This window comes from Telopea speciosissima, chromosome 9 (assembly GCF_018873765.1).
Source record: "Telopea speciosissima isolate NSW1024214 ecotype Mountain lineage chromosome 9, Tspe_v1, whole genome shotgun sequence".
Taxonomy (NCBI): Eukaryota; Viridiplantae; Streptophyta; class Magnoliopsida; order Proteales; family Proteaceae; genus Telopea; species Telopea speciosissima.
In genome coordinates, this window is record NC_057924.1 from 41,102,408 (window position 1) to 41,118,462 (window position 16,055).

The following is a 16,055-nucleotide window of genomic DNA, read 5'->3' on the forward strand; positions in this document are numbered from 1 at the left end:
AGGACCAAAAAAACCCAAACTTCTACAGAGTTAATGAATCTTCAACGACAAAAAACAGAAAAGGGAAAAAATAAATAAATAAATAAAAGCTATATCATGCAAACAGAGACTACTGAAATCAAAAACAAAAACCAAGGAATCCACAACTCATCAGTCATCACAACACACAGCACACAAACAGACAAAAACAGTGTGAGAGAGAGAGAGTAGTACCTTGAAAAAATTTGCCCTGTTCAATGAGTAGATGTCTGCAACTGTACCCTAGCGGTATAGACCAAATAGTTTCCACAATTTCTTTGACTTTGTCAGATCTGGTACACACCATAAAATCTTTTCCAAAAGATTTCAATCTGTTGCCAGCTTGAATCTCAGTTAGCTTCATGCAGCCATTAGCTTTTAGTTCCTTCAATTTTTTTTTTATATTGAGAGATTTGATTAGCTTTCAAAGGACTCGCAGTCACTAATATCCAAATCCTCTAAGATTTCCAAACTGTCAATACCATGAATCTCAGCTAGATTCTTGCAGCCTTCAATTTGTAGACCCTTCAAGCTTTTTAAATTTGACAGATCGGGTAAACTTTCCAAGGACTCGCAGTCACTAATATTCAATTCCTCTAAGATTTTCAATCTGTCAATACCATGAATCTCAGCTAGATTCTTGCAGCCTTCAATCTGTAGATCCTTCAAGCTTTTTAAGTTTGATAGATCGGGTAATCTTTTCAAGGTCTCGCAATATCTAATATCCAAATCCTTTAAGTTTTCCAATCTGTCAATACCAAGAATCTCAGCTAGATTCTTGCAGCCATCAATCTCTAGACCAATCAAGTTTTTTAAGTTTGAAAGATCCGGCAATCTTTCCAAGGACTCGCAGTCACTAATTTCCAAATCCTCTAAGTTTTCCAATCTGTCAAGACCATGAATCTCGGCTAGATTCTTGCAGTATCCAATCCATAGAATCTTCAAGTTTTTTAAGTTTGAAAGATCCAGCAATCTTTCCAAAGACTGGCAGCCACTAATATACCAATTCTCTAAGATTTCCAATCTGTCAAGACCATGAATCTCGGCTAGATTCTTGCAGTATCCAATCCTTAGATCCTTCAAGTTTTTTAAGTTTGAAAGATCCGGTAATCTTTCCAAAGACTGGCAGTCACTAATATACAAATTCTCTAAGATTTCCAATCTGTCAAGACCATGAATCTCGGCTTGATTCTTGCAGCCTTCAATCCTTAGATCCTTCAAGTTTTTTAAGTTCGAAAAATCCGGTAATCTTTCCAAGGACCTGCAGCCACTAATATACAAATTCTCTAAGATTTCCAATGTGTCAAGACCATGAATCTCGGCTAGATTCTTGCAGCCTTCAATCCTTAGATCCTTCAAGTTTTTTAAGTTCGAAAGATCTGGTAATCTTTCCAAGGACTTGCAGCCACTAATATACAAATTCTGTAAGATTTCCAATCTGTCAAGGCCTGGAATTTCGGTTAACTCCCCACAATCCTCAATCTCTATTCGCCCCAACCTTGTTAAGTCTGAAAGATCAGGTAATCTTTCCATTGAGTAGTAGAACCTACTGATTCGTAAATAGCTCAGGTTCTTCAGGGTTGAGATATCCGCAGGTAATGTTTTTAATGATCTGGCTCCATTAATTGATAATTCTTGTAAGGATTCATAGTTCTCAAGGCGCTCAATCTCCAATAATTCTGGGCAGTCTTCGATTTTTAGTTCCCTCAGCCTTTTTGATTCTCGCAGATATGGTATTTTTCTTAATGATTTGCAATCCTTTATCTCCAACGTCTCCAGAGATTCCATCCCCTCGCCTTCAAAATCGGATATGCTGTGATTTTCACGGAGCTTTAAACTCCTGAGATTTTTTGAGCCCCTCAGTTTTGGTAATTGTTTTAATGATTTGCACAAGTCAATGTAGAACACCACCAGGAAGTCCATAAATTTCTCATCAACACCTTCAATTTCTTCTAGGCTGCTGCAACCGTGAGCAAATAGGCTGGTCAAACTTGAGGGAAGACTTGAGATACGTTGAAGTGATGTGCAGCCACTAACATCAAGGCTGGTCAAACTTGAGGGAAGACCTGAGATGTGTTGTAGTGATTCGCAATAACTAGTATTTAGAATCTTCAAGTTTTTTAAGTTTGAAAGATCCGGTAATCTTTCCAAGGACTTGCAGTCACTAATATACAAATTCTGTAAGATTTCCAGGCTGTCAAGGCCTGGAATTTCGGTTAACTTCCCAAAACCCATTATCTCTAATTCCCCCAACTCTCTTAAGTTTGAAAGATCAGGTAATCTTTCCATAGAGTAGCAGCACCAACTGATACATAAATAGCTCAGGTTCTTCAGGTTTGAGATATCCGGGGGTAATATTTTTAATGATCTGGCCCAATCAATTGATAATTCTTGTAAGGATTCATATTCCTCAAGGCGCTCAATCTCCAATAATTCTGGACAGTATTCGATTTTTAGTTCCCTCAGTCTTTTCGAATCTCGCAGATATGGTATTTCTCTTAATGATTTGCAATCCTTTATCTCCAAAGTCTCCAGAGATTCCATTCCTTCACCTTCAAAATCAGATATGCCGTGATTCTCACGGAGCTTTAAACTCCTTAGATTTTTCGAGGCCCTCAGTTTTGGTAATTTTTTTAATGATTTGCACAACTGAATGTCGAACACCTCCAGGGAGTCCATAAATTTCTCATCAACACCTTCAATTTCTTCTAGGCAGCTGCAACCATGAGCATATAGGCTGGTCAAACTTGGGGGAAGACCTGAGATGTGTTGAAGTGATTCACAGCCACTAACATCAAGGCTGGTCAAATTTGAGGGAAGACCTGAAATGTCTCGAATTGAATAGCAGCAACAAAAGTTCAGGCTGGTCAAACTTGAGGGAAGACCTGAGATGTGTTGTAGTGATTCACAATAAATAATCTTCAGAATCTTCAAGTTTTTTAATTTTGAAAGATCAGGTAATCTTTCCAAGGACTTGCAGTCACTAATATGCAAATTCTGTAAGATTTCCAATCTGTTAAGGCCTGGAATTTCAGTTAACTTCCCAAAACCCATAATCTTTAATTGCCCCAACTCTTTTAAGTTTGAAAGATCAGGTAATCTTTCCATAGAGTAGCAGCACCAACTGATTCCTAAATAGATCAGGTTCTTCAGGGATGAGATATCCACGGGTGATGTTTTTAATGATCTGGCTCCATTAATTGATAATTCTTGTAAGGATTCATAGTCCTCAAGGCGCTCAATCTCCAATAATTCCGGACAGTCTTCGACTTTTAGTTCCCTCAGCCTTTTCGAATCTCACAGATATGGTATTTTTCTTAATGATTTGCAATCCTTTATCTCCAACGTCTCCAGAGATTCCATCCCCTCGCCTTCAAAATCAGATATGACGTGATTCTCACAGAGCTTTAAACTCCTTAGATTTTTCGAGCCCCTCAGTTTTGGTAGTTTTTTTAATGATTCGCACCACTGAATGTCGAACACCTCCAGGGAGTCCATAAATTTCTCGTCAACACCTTCAATTTCTTCTAGGCTGCTGCAACCGATAGCATACAGGCTGGTCAAACTTGGGGGAAGACCTGAGATGTGTCGAAGTGATTTGCAAAAACTAATATCCAGGCTGGTCAAATTTGAGGGAAGACCTGAAATGTCTCGAATTGAATAGCAGCAACAAAAATTAAGGCTGGTCGAACTTGAGGGAAGACCCGAGATGTGTTGTAGTGATTCACAATAACTAACATCAAGGCTGGTCAAGTTTGAGGGAAGACCTGAAATGTCTCGAATTGAATAGCATCTACTAATATCAAGGCTGGTCAAACTTGAGGGAAGATCTGAGATGTGTTGTAGTGCGTTGCAATAACTAACATCAAGGCTGGTCAAATTTGAGGGAAGACCTGAAATATCTCGAATTGAATAGCATCTACTAACATCAAGGCTGGTCAAACTTGAGGGAAGACCTGAGATGTGTAGTAGTGATTCACAATAACTAACATTAAGGCTGATCAAATTTGAGGGAAGACCTGAAATGTCTCGAATTGAATAGCATCTACTAACATCAAGGCTGTTCAAACTTGAAGGAAGACCTGGGACATCTAGAAGTTTATCCCATCCACTGAGGTCCAATTCCTCTAAATTTTTTAGGCTTGAAAGCATTGAGAGTGATCCTAATGATGTGCAATCAGAAGCTTTAAGAGATTTTAAACCAGAAGGAAGATTTGGAACCCATTCAAGTTTATAGCAACTAGTTATATCAAGTGTTGTCAAGTAGATCATAGAGCCCAATTTCTCTGGCAACATATTTAGATTTTTGCATTGCTTTAAATTGAGGGTTTCGAGAGAAGTCAACTGACATGTTTCAATTGGGAGATCCACTAGTGTCTCGCAGCCACTCATATCTAATGTGACTAAGTTGTTGAGATAACCAATGGATGTGTGGATCCCAACCAAATTTTCACAGTCTTTAAGAATCAGTACCTCCAAGAGTCGATTTTTTGAAACGTCAGGAGTCCTAGATAGTTGACGACAAGACGAGAGACTTAGAACCTTTAGATTTACTGCCATCTGCAAAATAGTAACTTATCTAATTAGCTTAAGAAGGACTAATTAAAATAAAATTTGAAATTCTTTTTTTAAAGACTTTTGAAATAAACAAAATAAACAAAATAAACAAAAGAGAGAGGTTCTTCGAGACCTTGATGTAGTTCCAACCCATCCAGTTTTCTGTGATCATACTATGTGATAGATCAAGAACAGCCAGTTTTTGCGGACAAAAATTGGTTAGTGCATATTGTTCAGGGCATCCTCTCCAACAAAGCCATCTCAGTTCAGAAAAAGAATTGCTGAAGTTCCCAGAAAATTGTGCATAATCGACTTGGAGTAATCTTAGTTCAGTCATTGCAGCAAATCCTTCACTCATCAAACATTGTCTCCTTAATCTACTGCTGAAGTCAATATTGAGTCGGCTGAAGTCAATACTGAGTCCTTCACAACTACTTGTTCCCTACAAAATAGACAACCTTAATTAAATACCAAACTAAGGTTATTCTAATAATCAAAGATAAAGCCATGAAAGACCTAATTCACAAACTTCTCACAAACAATAACAAATGTTCATTCAATACCTACCGTCTGTTTAACCAGTACATCCAAAACTTCCTCTTGAGACCATATTCGACTACGCTCCCCTGGCTTTTTTATGCTCTCTTGACGAACAATATCCCTTCCAAGATCCCGAAGCACATCATGCATCCTTAGCTCACCATCTTCACTAATTGTTAGCAAAGACTTTTCACAAAGAACTTCAAGTCCTGCTTGAGGAAAAAAATCACACCCTTCCCATATATGACATGCAATATACTTATTCATTCCGATGAAAAAGCAAGCAGTATCGAGAAAAATTTGTTTCTCCAAATATCCTAATCCATCGTAACTTATTTTCAACCTTTTCATAACATCATCATTGGAAAATTTTTGCAACTTCTTTAACATGTCTTTCCATATTGGTTTTTCCTTCTTAAATAAAGATGAACCTATAACTCGAAGAGCCAAGGGAAGTCCTCCAGTAGTTTCTATCATAGCTTTTGAGAGATCCAAATAATCTTCTAGAGGATGGTCCCTTCCAAATGCATAATGACTAAAAAGTGTAAGAGAATCATCTAAAGCCATGACATTGGGCTCATAAATCCCATCTGGTTTTTGAGCAATTAAAAGTTTCTTATTTCTGCTTGTGATAATAATCTTACTTCCAATACCAAACCATTCACGGTCCCCAATTAAAGACTCTGCTTGAATATCTTGATCCACATCATCAAGAACAATAAGAACTTTCTTTGTGCAACATCTTTGCTGGATCACTTTAATTCCAGTATCCACATCAATAATATTTGGATTTCCTTTTTTCAGGATACCTATGATAAGCTGGTTTTGCAGATAGTGAATTCCATATTTTTCAGCATTCTCTCGAACATTTTCAATAAATGTATGTTCTTCAAAGTGACTAAGGACTGTATTGCAGACAGCCTTAGCAATTGTTGTCTTTCCAATGCCACCAAGGCCATGGATCCCTACAATGTTTCTGTTGTTAGATTCAATATCTAATAACATCAACATTTCTTTTATATGAGTTTCGATTCCAACTAGCTTTTTAGAAACAAGTGAAAGTCTCCTGTTCAGTGTACTCAAAACTGTTTTGACAACTTCTTTTACCAACTTTCCTTCATACCTGCATAATTAAAACCAAAGAGGATAAATACTGGGTATTGACTAATGTACACAAGGAAAGGAATATAAAAAATTCAATATGGAAGAAACCACAAGTGAATTATCTGAACTGAAGTAGTTTATGCATGTCTTAATATATGTTTATGTCTTATTTTTATATTGATTCTCCATCAAAATCTTTCACAAGTGAGCAAATAAAATAGCAGGGCAAAGAAAAATGATAAACAAGATTTCACATTTTGTTGGTCCTTAACCCAATTAGTTTTTTCTCAGGTACTCCTAAACCCAAATTAATCTTTCCTATAAGTGTATACATAAAATGATCGAAGAATTCCTAATAAACAAGAGAAGAGGACGAGAACAAATATTTTTATTTTTCTCTAATACATTAAAGAAATTTTCAATGTTATTATGCTAAAATAATTTTATTAAAAATACTTTTTAAAAAAAAAAAAAAAAGGCGTACCCAATGCACAAGGCTCCCGCCACTGCCGGGTCTAGGGAGGGTCAAAATGTATGCAGCTTTACCCCTGCTTTCACAGAGAGGTTGTTTCTAGACTCGAACCCGTGACCACTTGGTAATGTAGTCCTAGATTGGTAGAAGACCAACTAGGAGCCAGTACACCAGGATCTGATATGAATTGGTAGGCCGATTGGGGTAGAATGTGATTTTAGGTCAAAATGAGGGTTAGGGTTTCATGTGTTGGTTATACTAGGTAGGTGTAGGGGAGTCTATCAGTGAAGGTTATGTTAAGTTTTGATGGAGGAATGTATGCTGGAATGAAGTGGCAACAAGTTAGGTTTAGGGTTTTGGGTTTTGAAAGGCAGAAGATGATGGAATCTAGGGTTTATAATAACAGGAAATCAGATGGTTAAATCTGGAGTTATGGAGGTTTCCTCATAGAGATAGGAAAGTGGGGTAAAAATGTAATTTCAGACAATCGGCTGGGTGGATGTGAATGAAATTTGGATCGAGTCTCTCTTGGGGTTTGAGGAAGATTCGATCAAAATTTTAGCATCAAAATTTTAGCAGGTTCTAACGGTTAGATTTGGCTGGGCAGAATTCTCGAGAAAATCACCTTGCATGTAACCTTCTAAAAGGGAAGAGGAATAGTTGCAGGTTTTCAGTTCTAGACTTACTTGTGGATGAAGAACAGATTGGATCAGACTTGGGGTGATGATGTAGACTTGAACAGTGCTTGATGATGTAGAATCACTCTTGAAATCAGAACTTGAATGTAGAACTTGAACATAATAGTAATGGAGAAAACAAATAACCAATTCGAACCACCCGGGCTTCACACCGCAAGGTGTCGATCGGATCAAACACCAATCCCACCAGCCTTGATTAAACACAAGACAAAATCTTCAATGGAAAAGAAGAACAGCAAAAGCTTTTCATCAATATCAAAATTCGTGTTCAATACTTGCCCCCTTTACAACCTTGTATAAAATATTCAAAAATAAACTCCTACACTAAAAAGGAAAGGCCTAACCCAATCCTTAACCTGTTATGTAACTTAAACTGACTAGGGAACTGAAATAGACTCAAACAGAGTCTTAACCCAGCCCACAACTTATAATTAAAACAAATAAGAGAAAGGTGACTCAAGTCACCTAAATTGAAACATTGGGCCAAACCAGTTTTGGACCGGTTCAATTTAAAACATGAAAATAAACTAAGCATAGGGCTAATCCCGTACATGGTTCGAGAATTCACGAGATCTCAACGAGATCTCAGTTTTTTGAGAAATCGAATTGAGTTACCAAACGATTTTAAAAATTACACTATCTCGGTCGAGTTCTCGGGTAACTCGAGATCTCGGGTCCCCGTCTACCTCTTTAAAACTTACCTAACTCGACAGAACTCAACATATCTCGGTCAAGTTCTAACCAAAGGCCATTTTCTTCCCCATTTGAAGCTCCTTCTTCATTTTACCAGTGGATTTCAAGTTCTAACCTTCGGGAGAGTTGAATCAGCTGCACATTGGAAGGATTCAGCTACACCTCTTCAAGATTCATCTCAAATTTGAAACGTCTTTGAGAGGTAAACACATGAGTTTGACAATCAAAGCATTGGGTCTAGTTTTGGGCCCATATTCCTAGTCCCAAACCAGCCATACCCATACATGCCTCAATATGACAGTAGCAGTGGATCTCACGCCTCATGGCAACCGCCTCTTCTAGACCCTAGGATAAGGGACTTGGAATATGTTGATGACAACACTTATATGAGTGTTGTGGCAAACTATATGCAAAACTACAGCAACACTATGACATGGAAATTCTGTGAGGATCGTGTTGGGACTAAATACATTAACATATCACATTTTATGTAACATTTGTTTAAAAATTGATGTATTATACACTTTAACATTTCTAATGCTTATTTAAGTTGTTTTACATTAATTGAATGTTTTGATTGCTTTCTATTACTAAATTATGTATAGAGTAGGGTATTTTAGTATTCCTGGATGCAACCTATGTACACCTATTTTAGGCCTATAAAAGTGGCCTATTACATAGAAAACCCATGTGATCAAAGGCCCAACATGTATAGAACCTAACCCTAGACTTATTCCTAATAAAACAAACTTAGTTTAGTGAAGAATTTGCATCACTTGGTCACAATGGAGCAACCTTACTGTTGAACCAAGGCCGGCCCTCTTCATTTATTAAAAATAATTATAATTAATAAATGAACCTTGAACCTATTTTATCATAGCCCTTACTCTGATCAGTTTTTTTCTCTTTTACTTTTTCCTCCCCTTTATGGTTGGACATCAAGTGTGTCACTCCTAGTTCACCTGAAGTCCTAAAGACATGCCTAATGGAACTTGGCTTTGAGCTTCACCAATCATGCCCAAGTCAAGAAGAATCATTCAAGCCCATAGGTAGGCTTAGATTTTAATGAATTGAACTTTGTTGGGTATGGGTACTATGTCCAAGCATCTACGTGTACTTCTTCTAATCTATTGGTTATAATATATGTTAAGAAAAATGAATAGTTTCAAAATAAATTATCAAATACAATTAAATATTTAAAACCTATTAAGTTAACAAACAAAGATACATAAGAGGAAATCATGATCATCAGCATTTTGAAAAAGAAACACCAAATGGCATATGAGACATCCCTTTCGAAATATTTACAGTGTTTTGTGGTGCCATGTCCTTATAATGGGAAAGAGAGATGACCTAAAGAACTTTTAAAAGGTTTGGTACTCTCTCTTTGCAATTGAAAACGATTGAGAATAAAAAAAAGGGTCGTGCTTAGTGTAACCACGGTTGGTTACATTGAGCATGTAACCAGATGAAACTGACCTCATTCACATGAGTGAAATGGGGGTAATATTGACATCTTGACCATAATTTAAAATTACCCATCATTGAAATGTTTCCTTAACTATAGAGGTAATAGTGAAAAATTATTTATGGTCTAACATGCTTTGATAGTCTGAGCATTTCTTCAGATGGTGGAGAGAGAAAGAGAGAGAGAGAGAGAGAGAGAGAAACACTCTCTTTTAGACATGTGACCCACCCAATGAAAGAACTCCTCAGTGTTTTTATTTACTTTTTTTCCCGCTTCATTTGTTACCGAAATATATGAAAACAAATAAACCACCTCGACCATGTGTTCAAGCCATTTTTCCGGCAAAAGCAAAATCTACTGACTGTAGATCTCATTATTCTGATTCAATAGACACCCATTTTGAACTCTTTTTTTGTGCTGGTAAAGGTTTGGGTTTTGCTTTTCATCACCTCTAACAATCTCACAAGGGTTTGCCACCGAGGAGGGAGTATTACATGGCTTCGTAGATCTTGAGGGGGTCTTAAAGAGAAACCAGTGCCTTCAAGGGCTTGATGAATCTCACAGATGGAGCCAAAAGAAGAAGTGATAGTTCATCTAGCCCTTGGAGATTAGAGAGACATGGGCAAACTCCGTAAGGGGTTCAACATCGAGTACATTTGAACCCACTCTTGCAATAAAGTGATAGACAGATAGGTGAGGATGTTTCAGTTCGCTATTTAAGTCCTCCTGTGAATGATTCCCCATTACACAATATTTCAATCTTGAGTCCTTTGTGGGAATAGGGAAAATCCTTTCCGAAGAAGGAGATTCACGGGTTATCAGGAAAGCGTTCTCACCTCTTTGGGAAGAAAGAGAACAAATAGAGAGTCGCAGTCTAGATTAGGGTCTTCCACAAACAAATAAATTGACTCTATGACGGCTCCAATAGGACTGGTCAAACAAAAAGACTAGGGTAGGAGTCAAGTTGTGGTCCGGAGAAGGTGTTAGGCACCCTATTTCACTTGGATAAACCGATCTTCCTATTAACTAGGCATTTTTTATTAAATAATGAATATTCTCAGTCACTAAATTAAGAATCACATGAAATGACCAATTGTACAGAAATCAGTATGAAATACACAGAATCATCCAAATTAAGAAAACAACTTATGTAAGCAAGCTATGAAACTTAATAATTTTACAAAAAGCAAAGAAAAGGGAGGATGGGACTTACCTTTGCTGATGTAGAACTACAAAACAGGGATTATAATGTACATGATATAATATGGTATTATTTAAATAGTATGCAATAAAATCAAGAGGAAGACTAAAATAAGCTACCATTGGTTAGTAAAACAGAAAGCAAAACCCTAGAATACAAACATGCTTTATTTACTATAGTCATAATGCATTTTGCCTAAAGAGGAGACTATTGACCCATCCAAACATAAATAATAGGGTATCAAAGAGAGGGATATTATTAGAAAAAGAAGGAACCAAAGAAAAAAAAACACAAACAAACAAACAAAAAAGGTTTAAGGATGGGCTTGTTAGCCAGGGCATAAATTAGTAATGAAGTATGGAAATTATTGTTGTTGCTAAGCCAGAAGACTTCTTAGACTGCAGATCGAGGAAAATTTTCTGGTTTGTGCATCTACTTGTGCTATGTGGAAATGTGTTAGATATTCATGGAAGGGTTTAGACTCTAGATTGGCCTCGTGTCAAATTTCAGCCGAATATTCAATAATTAGCCAACATGCATATCCTCTATCCCTTAACCCTCTCTTTAATACCTGATTTTTCTGTACTTTATTTTGCCTAATGGAAACTCTTACTAGGAAGAAAGATGACATATGAGTATGGGACCTTGTTTACAAAATTCCAACCTCATCTCACCCGTCACATGGCAAATATGAATGCGCAAGCTAGAAAACATTTTCCTTTAGCCACTGGAACATTAACATTGCTCCAGTTATTAAGCAAATATTGCATATACTTTTGTTGATGGATATTGAGTCTGATTCCACAAAATTAAATGCAATCCAAGAATATAGGAGAAATATGACCTTAGATGACAAGCAGCGACCAGACAGTAAATAAATATGGAACCAAAAACAGAATTGTTGGACTTACATGCCCTCCTTCATATGCCATCCATTCAATTCTCCAACCTCTCTCAGAGCCCTTTTCCACTTTTGCACAATTTCTTTTTCTTTTTCGCTATTCATCTGCATCTGGTGTTCCCCAAAGGCTTTCGCATAGATTTTGTCGAAGCCTCCTGTCTGGTATTTGTCGAATCGCATCTGGTATTCCTCAGAGGCTTTGGCTTCTATATCTTTCCCATCTCGTACATCCCTTGGTTCAATTTTGTAGAAAATGGGAAAGACAATCTGTTCCATTGGTCTTCTTCTTCTGCATTCAGATATCTCGGTTAGCTCATTGAGACACCATTTGCTTGACGCGTAGTTCGTCGAGAAGATGGGAATGGAGATTATTGACTGCTGGATTGCAGCGAGTAGATCCGGGCCAATATTGTTTCCCTTGTGGAGTTCATCTTCGTCCCTGTAAGTTCGAATTCCAGCCCCAATCAAGTCTTGGTAGAGGTGGTCGGCAAAATTGGTGCGAACGTCTTTTCCGTGAAAGCTCAAGAACACTTCATAAACACTCGAACCAGAAGAGGCCTGATGATGAGCTGCTGCCATTCTTTCCTTCAAATTGCTTGAATTAATTGATGCCTTTGTGCAGACTGCAGAGCAGTTTTTACCTCTCTTTTTTTTCTAGTCTAGATTTTAAAGTGTCTCTATATCTCCTCCTTTTATAAAAGATAAGTGTATCACAGCTGTGCCACTGAATATGCAATTATAGCTGGTGCTTCCTTGAAACTACTCAGCAGTTCCGGCAAAACTACAGACAAACTCAACAAATACTCTCCCTCTCTCTCTCCCCTCTCTCTCTCCCTCTATAAAGTAAACGCACTTTTGACAAAAGCGATGGTCGTAAAGTCTATCCTCCTTTTACAAAAAAGATAAGTGCATTCCAGCTGTGCATTATAGTTGTAGACAGAATTATTAATTCAAAAAAAAAAAAAAAAAATTATTGATTGGATTGAATTCTCGGGATTTTCTGAGTCTTGTATTTATATTGTATATTCAATTACACATTCAATTACACATATAGTATTAGACCTACCTCAGACTATGCTACACGCAGGAGCCTTGTGCACTGAATACGACTTTTATTCAATTAAACCTATAGAATTTGAAATTCAAAAAATGAGATAGAGATAAGGCTTGTTATAGATAGAGATAATCTAAACAACCATAGAGTTAAGAGGAGAACTAGGTCAGCTTGCAGTCGTTGGACTCAAATTTGAATCTGAGTTTGTTACGATAATATTCTGCCGCAAGCGAAGTGGCCCTTTGATGACTGTGAGCTTGTCCCTTAGAGCATTGAACTATGAATGAGAAAGTCCTTTGGTCATAATGTCAGCCACCTAGTCTTGACTTGGAAGCGTATAAGCAGATGCTTTGTAGCTACCTGTTCACGAACAAAATGATAGTCTATCTCTATATGTTTTGTTCGTGCATGGAATAGAGGATTTGTTGCAAAGTAAGTAACACCAATGTTGTCACAGTACAATGCTAGAGTAGGTGTAGAGACAGCTAGATTACTGAGTAATTGATTTACCCAGATCAATTCTGTTGATGCATTTGCAAGACCCTTATACTCAGATTCTTTTGAGGATCTGGCTACAGTGTATTGCTTCTTGGAGCTCCATGAGATCAAATTAGGACCTAGATATATACAGAAACCACTTGTTGAACGTCGATCATCAAGGCATCCAGCCCAATCTGCATCTATATAAGCAGTTAACTACACTGATGAAGAAGCCTAGAGATGGATGTCGTGGTCAAGAGTACCCTTTAAATAGAGCAAAATCCTCTTAACTGTTGCCCAGTGATCAATTGTGGGACAATGAATGAACTAACAAACCGAGAAGGCAATATCATGTCTAGTCAAAGTCAGGTACTGTAGTGCGCCAACTGTGCTTCTGTAAAGTGTAGCATCGGTAAAGGGTGTACCGCTGGCATAGGTGAAAGCAGTGGTAGAGTAGGGAGTGGTCATGGGCTTGGCAGCCTCCATATCAACCTTTTTTAAAAGATCAAGAGTGTATTTTGTTTGAGTCAAGTATAGGCCACTAGAAGTGCACAAAGACTCAATGCCAAGGAAATAATGGAGATCCCCAAGATCTGCAATTGCAAATTCTATTCCAAGGCTATTGATGATGGCTTGAACACTCTTTGAGTTCGATCCTGTGACGATTATGTCATCCACGTAGACCAAGATATAAATCAAAGCACCATGCAACTTGCGTACATATAAGGACGTATCTGCCTGTGATGACTTGAACCCAAGTGTAACTAGGAAGGAACCAAGTCTTTGAGCCCAGGCTCTTGGTGCTTGTTTAAGCCCATACAAAGCAAGTTGGAGATGGCAAATATGATTTGGGTAATCTGGGTTCACAAACCCTTGAGGCTGGCTCATGTAGACCTGCTCCTGTAGAGCTCCATTTAAAAAGGCATTTTTTATATCAAGTTGTCGAATAACCCATTTGTGGAAAACCGCAAGTGAAAGAACGGTCCATATTTTAGTGGGCTTGACAACGGGGCTGAAAGTGTCAAAATAATCGATGCCTTCTTGTTGGTGGAAGCCTTTGGCGACCAACCTTGCTTTGCAGCGGCAAATCGAGCCATCGGCATTCTTTTGTATGCGAAAAATCCATTTGTTCCCAACTATGTTAAGGGAGGGATTTGGAGGGATCAACTTCCATGTTCCATTGCGCAATAGAGCATTGACCTCATCGCTCATGGTTGCACGCCACATGGGATCCTTACTGGCCATGGTATATGATGTTGGCTCTTCCTCTTGGTCTTTGATGGTAGCAAGTAATGCTTGAGGAATGGGATGTCTTGTAGCAAGGAGATTGAGCTTGGTTACAGGTTTACTTACACCACTCCTTAGCCCAGTGACCATTGGGTGGGATGGAACGACACTAGTGGTTGGAGGGTTTGACCTAGACTGTTCCAAGGATGTTGATGATTCCGGTGGAACTAATGGGAGAGATGGTTCTGATTGGACCAATGGAAGGGGTGGTTCGGTTTGGGGCAAGGGTTGAGCTGAACTGGTTGGAGGCAAGGGATTAGTCTGTCCAATTGAAGGCAAGGGATGAGTCGGTTCGTGAGGAACCATTATTGACTCGGTTGGAGTGGGTGAGGTAGGGATGGGGATTTCCACTATTTGATTTGTTACATGGGTAGTGATGTGAGGTGGGGGTAGGGAACATGGGTATATTACATCACCTGTATCGATGAGGGTGGGGATTGAACTTTGGGGGTTTGGGCATACATTCTTGCATTTACATGATGTTGCAAAAGTAAATACAGACTCATCAAATATCACATGCCTTGAAATATAAGTTCTCCCAATTGCTGGATCCAAGCATTTGTAGCCCTTGTGTGAGGTGCTGTAACCAAGGAATATACATGGAGCTAATCGATACTGCAATTTGGGCTTGTTGTATGGTCGAAGCCATGGGTAGCAAGTACATCCATAAGTGCGAAATACTATGTAATCAGGTTCTTCCTTGAACAGTACCTGAAATGGAGATTATTTTTCCCCAACACTAGTATAGGGAACCTATTGATCAAGTAAGTTGCAGTTTCAAAAGCAGAAACCCAATGTTTCATGGGGACAAAGGCACGAGCCAGTAAGGTCAAGCCAGTTTCGACAACATGGTGGTGCCTACGCTCTGCTCTTCCATTTTGTTCAGATGTATGAGGGCATGAGTATCTATGCACTATTCCATGTTGTTGGAAATAATGATCAAAGAATTGGTATTCTTTTGCTTCATCAGATTGGAACATGTTTATTTTGCAACTGAAAAAATTTGTCACAAACTTGTGAAAATTGGTGAATATAGAGAAAGCATCTGAACATCTGACAATAGGGAATATCCAAGTATACCTACTAAAGTCATCAATAAATGAACTGTAATATTGGTAACCCTATATGGTGGATAAAGGAGTTGGACCCCATATGTCAGAGTGAACTAATTCAAAAGGAGAAGAAGCAACAAAACTACTTTAAGAAAATGGCAACTTATGGGATTTCCCCATTTGTCAAGAAACACAAATTGATTTATTGGCAGCAGCAACACTAGTTGGTAAGTGCGAATGAGTAATGATAGAGGCAAGACACTTCGTTGACGAATGGCCGAGACGGTCATGCCAGGTTGACTTGGAGACACATTCACCAATATACACGCTAGGCTGTTTATTGGAAGCAGAAGGCAATGAGTTGACAGCAGACAGAAGCCGATAAAGGCCATCTTTATTCATACCGTGGAGCAGATTTGCTCCCGTTTATGGGTTCTTCACATAATAAGAAAGGGTGAAACTCTAGCACAACATTATTGTCAGATGTAAACTTACTAACAGAGAGTAAATTTTTAGTAATATGGGGAACA

General features: G+C 38.2%; 1 protein-coding gene across 1 annotated transcript; it reads right to left on the bottom strand.

Annotated features, from left to right (window-relative positions):
- Nucleotides 1–435: 435 nt before the first annotated feature.
- LOC122638893 (disease resistance protein TAO1-like) lies at nt 436–12,231 on the bottom strand. Its single transcript, XM_043831745.1, has 8 exons — nt 11,663–12,231; nt 5,143–6,238; nt 4,709–5,017; nt 4,125–4,578; nt 3,786–3,857; nt 3,597–3,659; nt 2,778–2,903; nt 436–2,084 (listed from the first exon to the last, which is right to left on the bottom strand). The coding sequence occupies exons 1-8, from the start codon at nt 12,229–12,231 to the stop codon at nt 436–438; spliced, it is 4,338 nt and encodes a 1,445-aa protein (XP_043687680.1).
- Nucleotides 12,232–16,055: the final 3,824 nt, after the last annotated feature.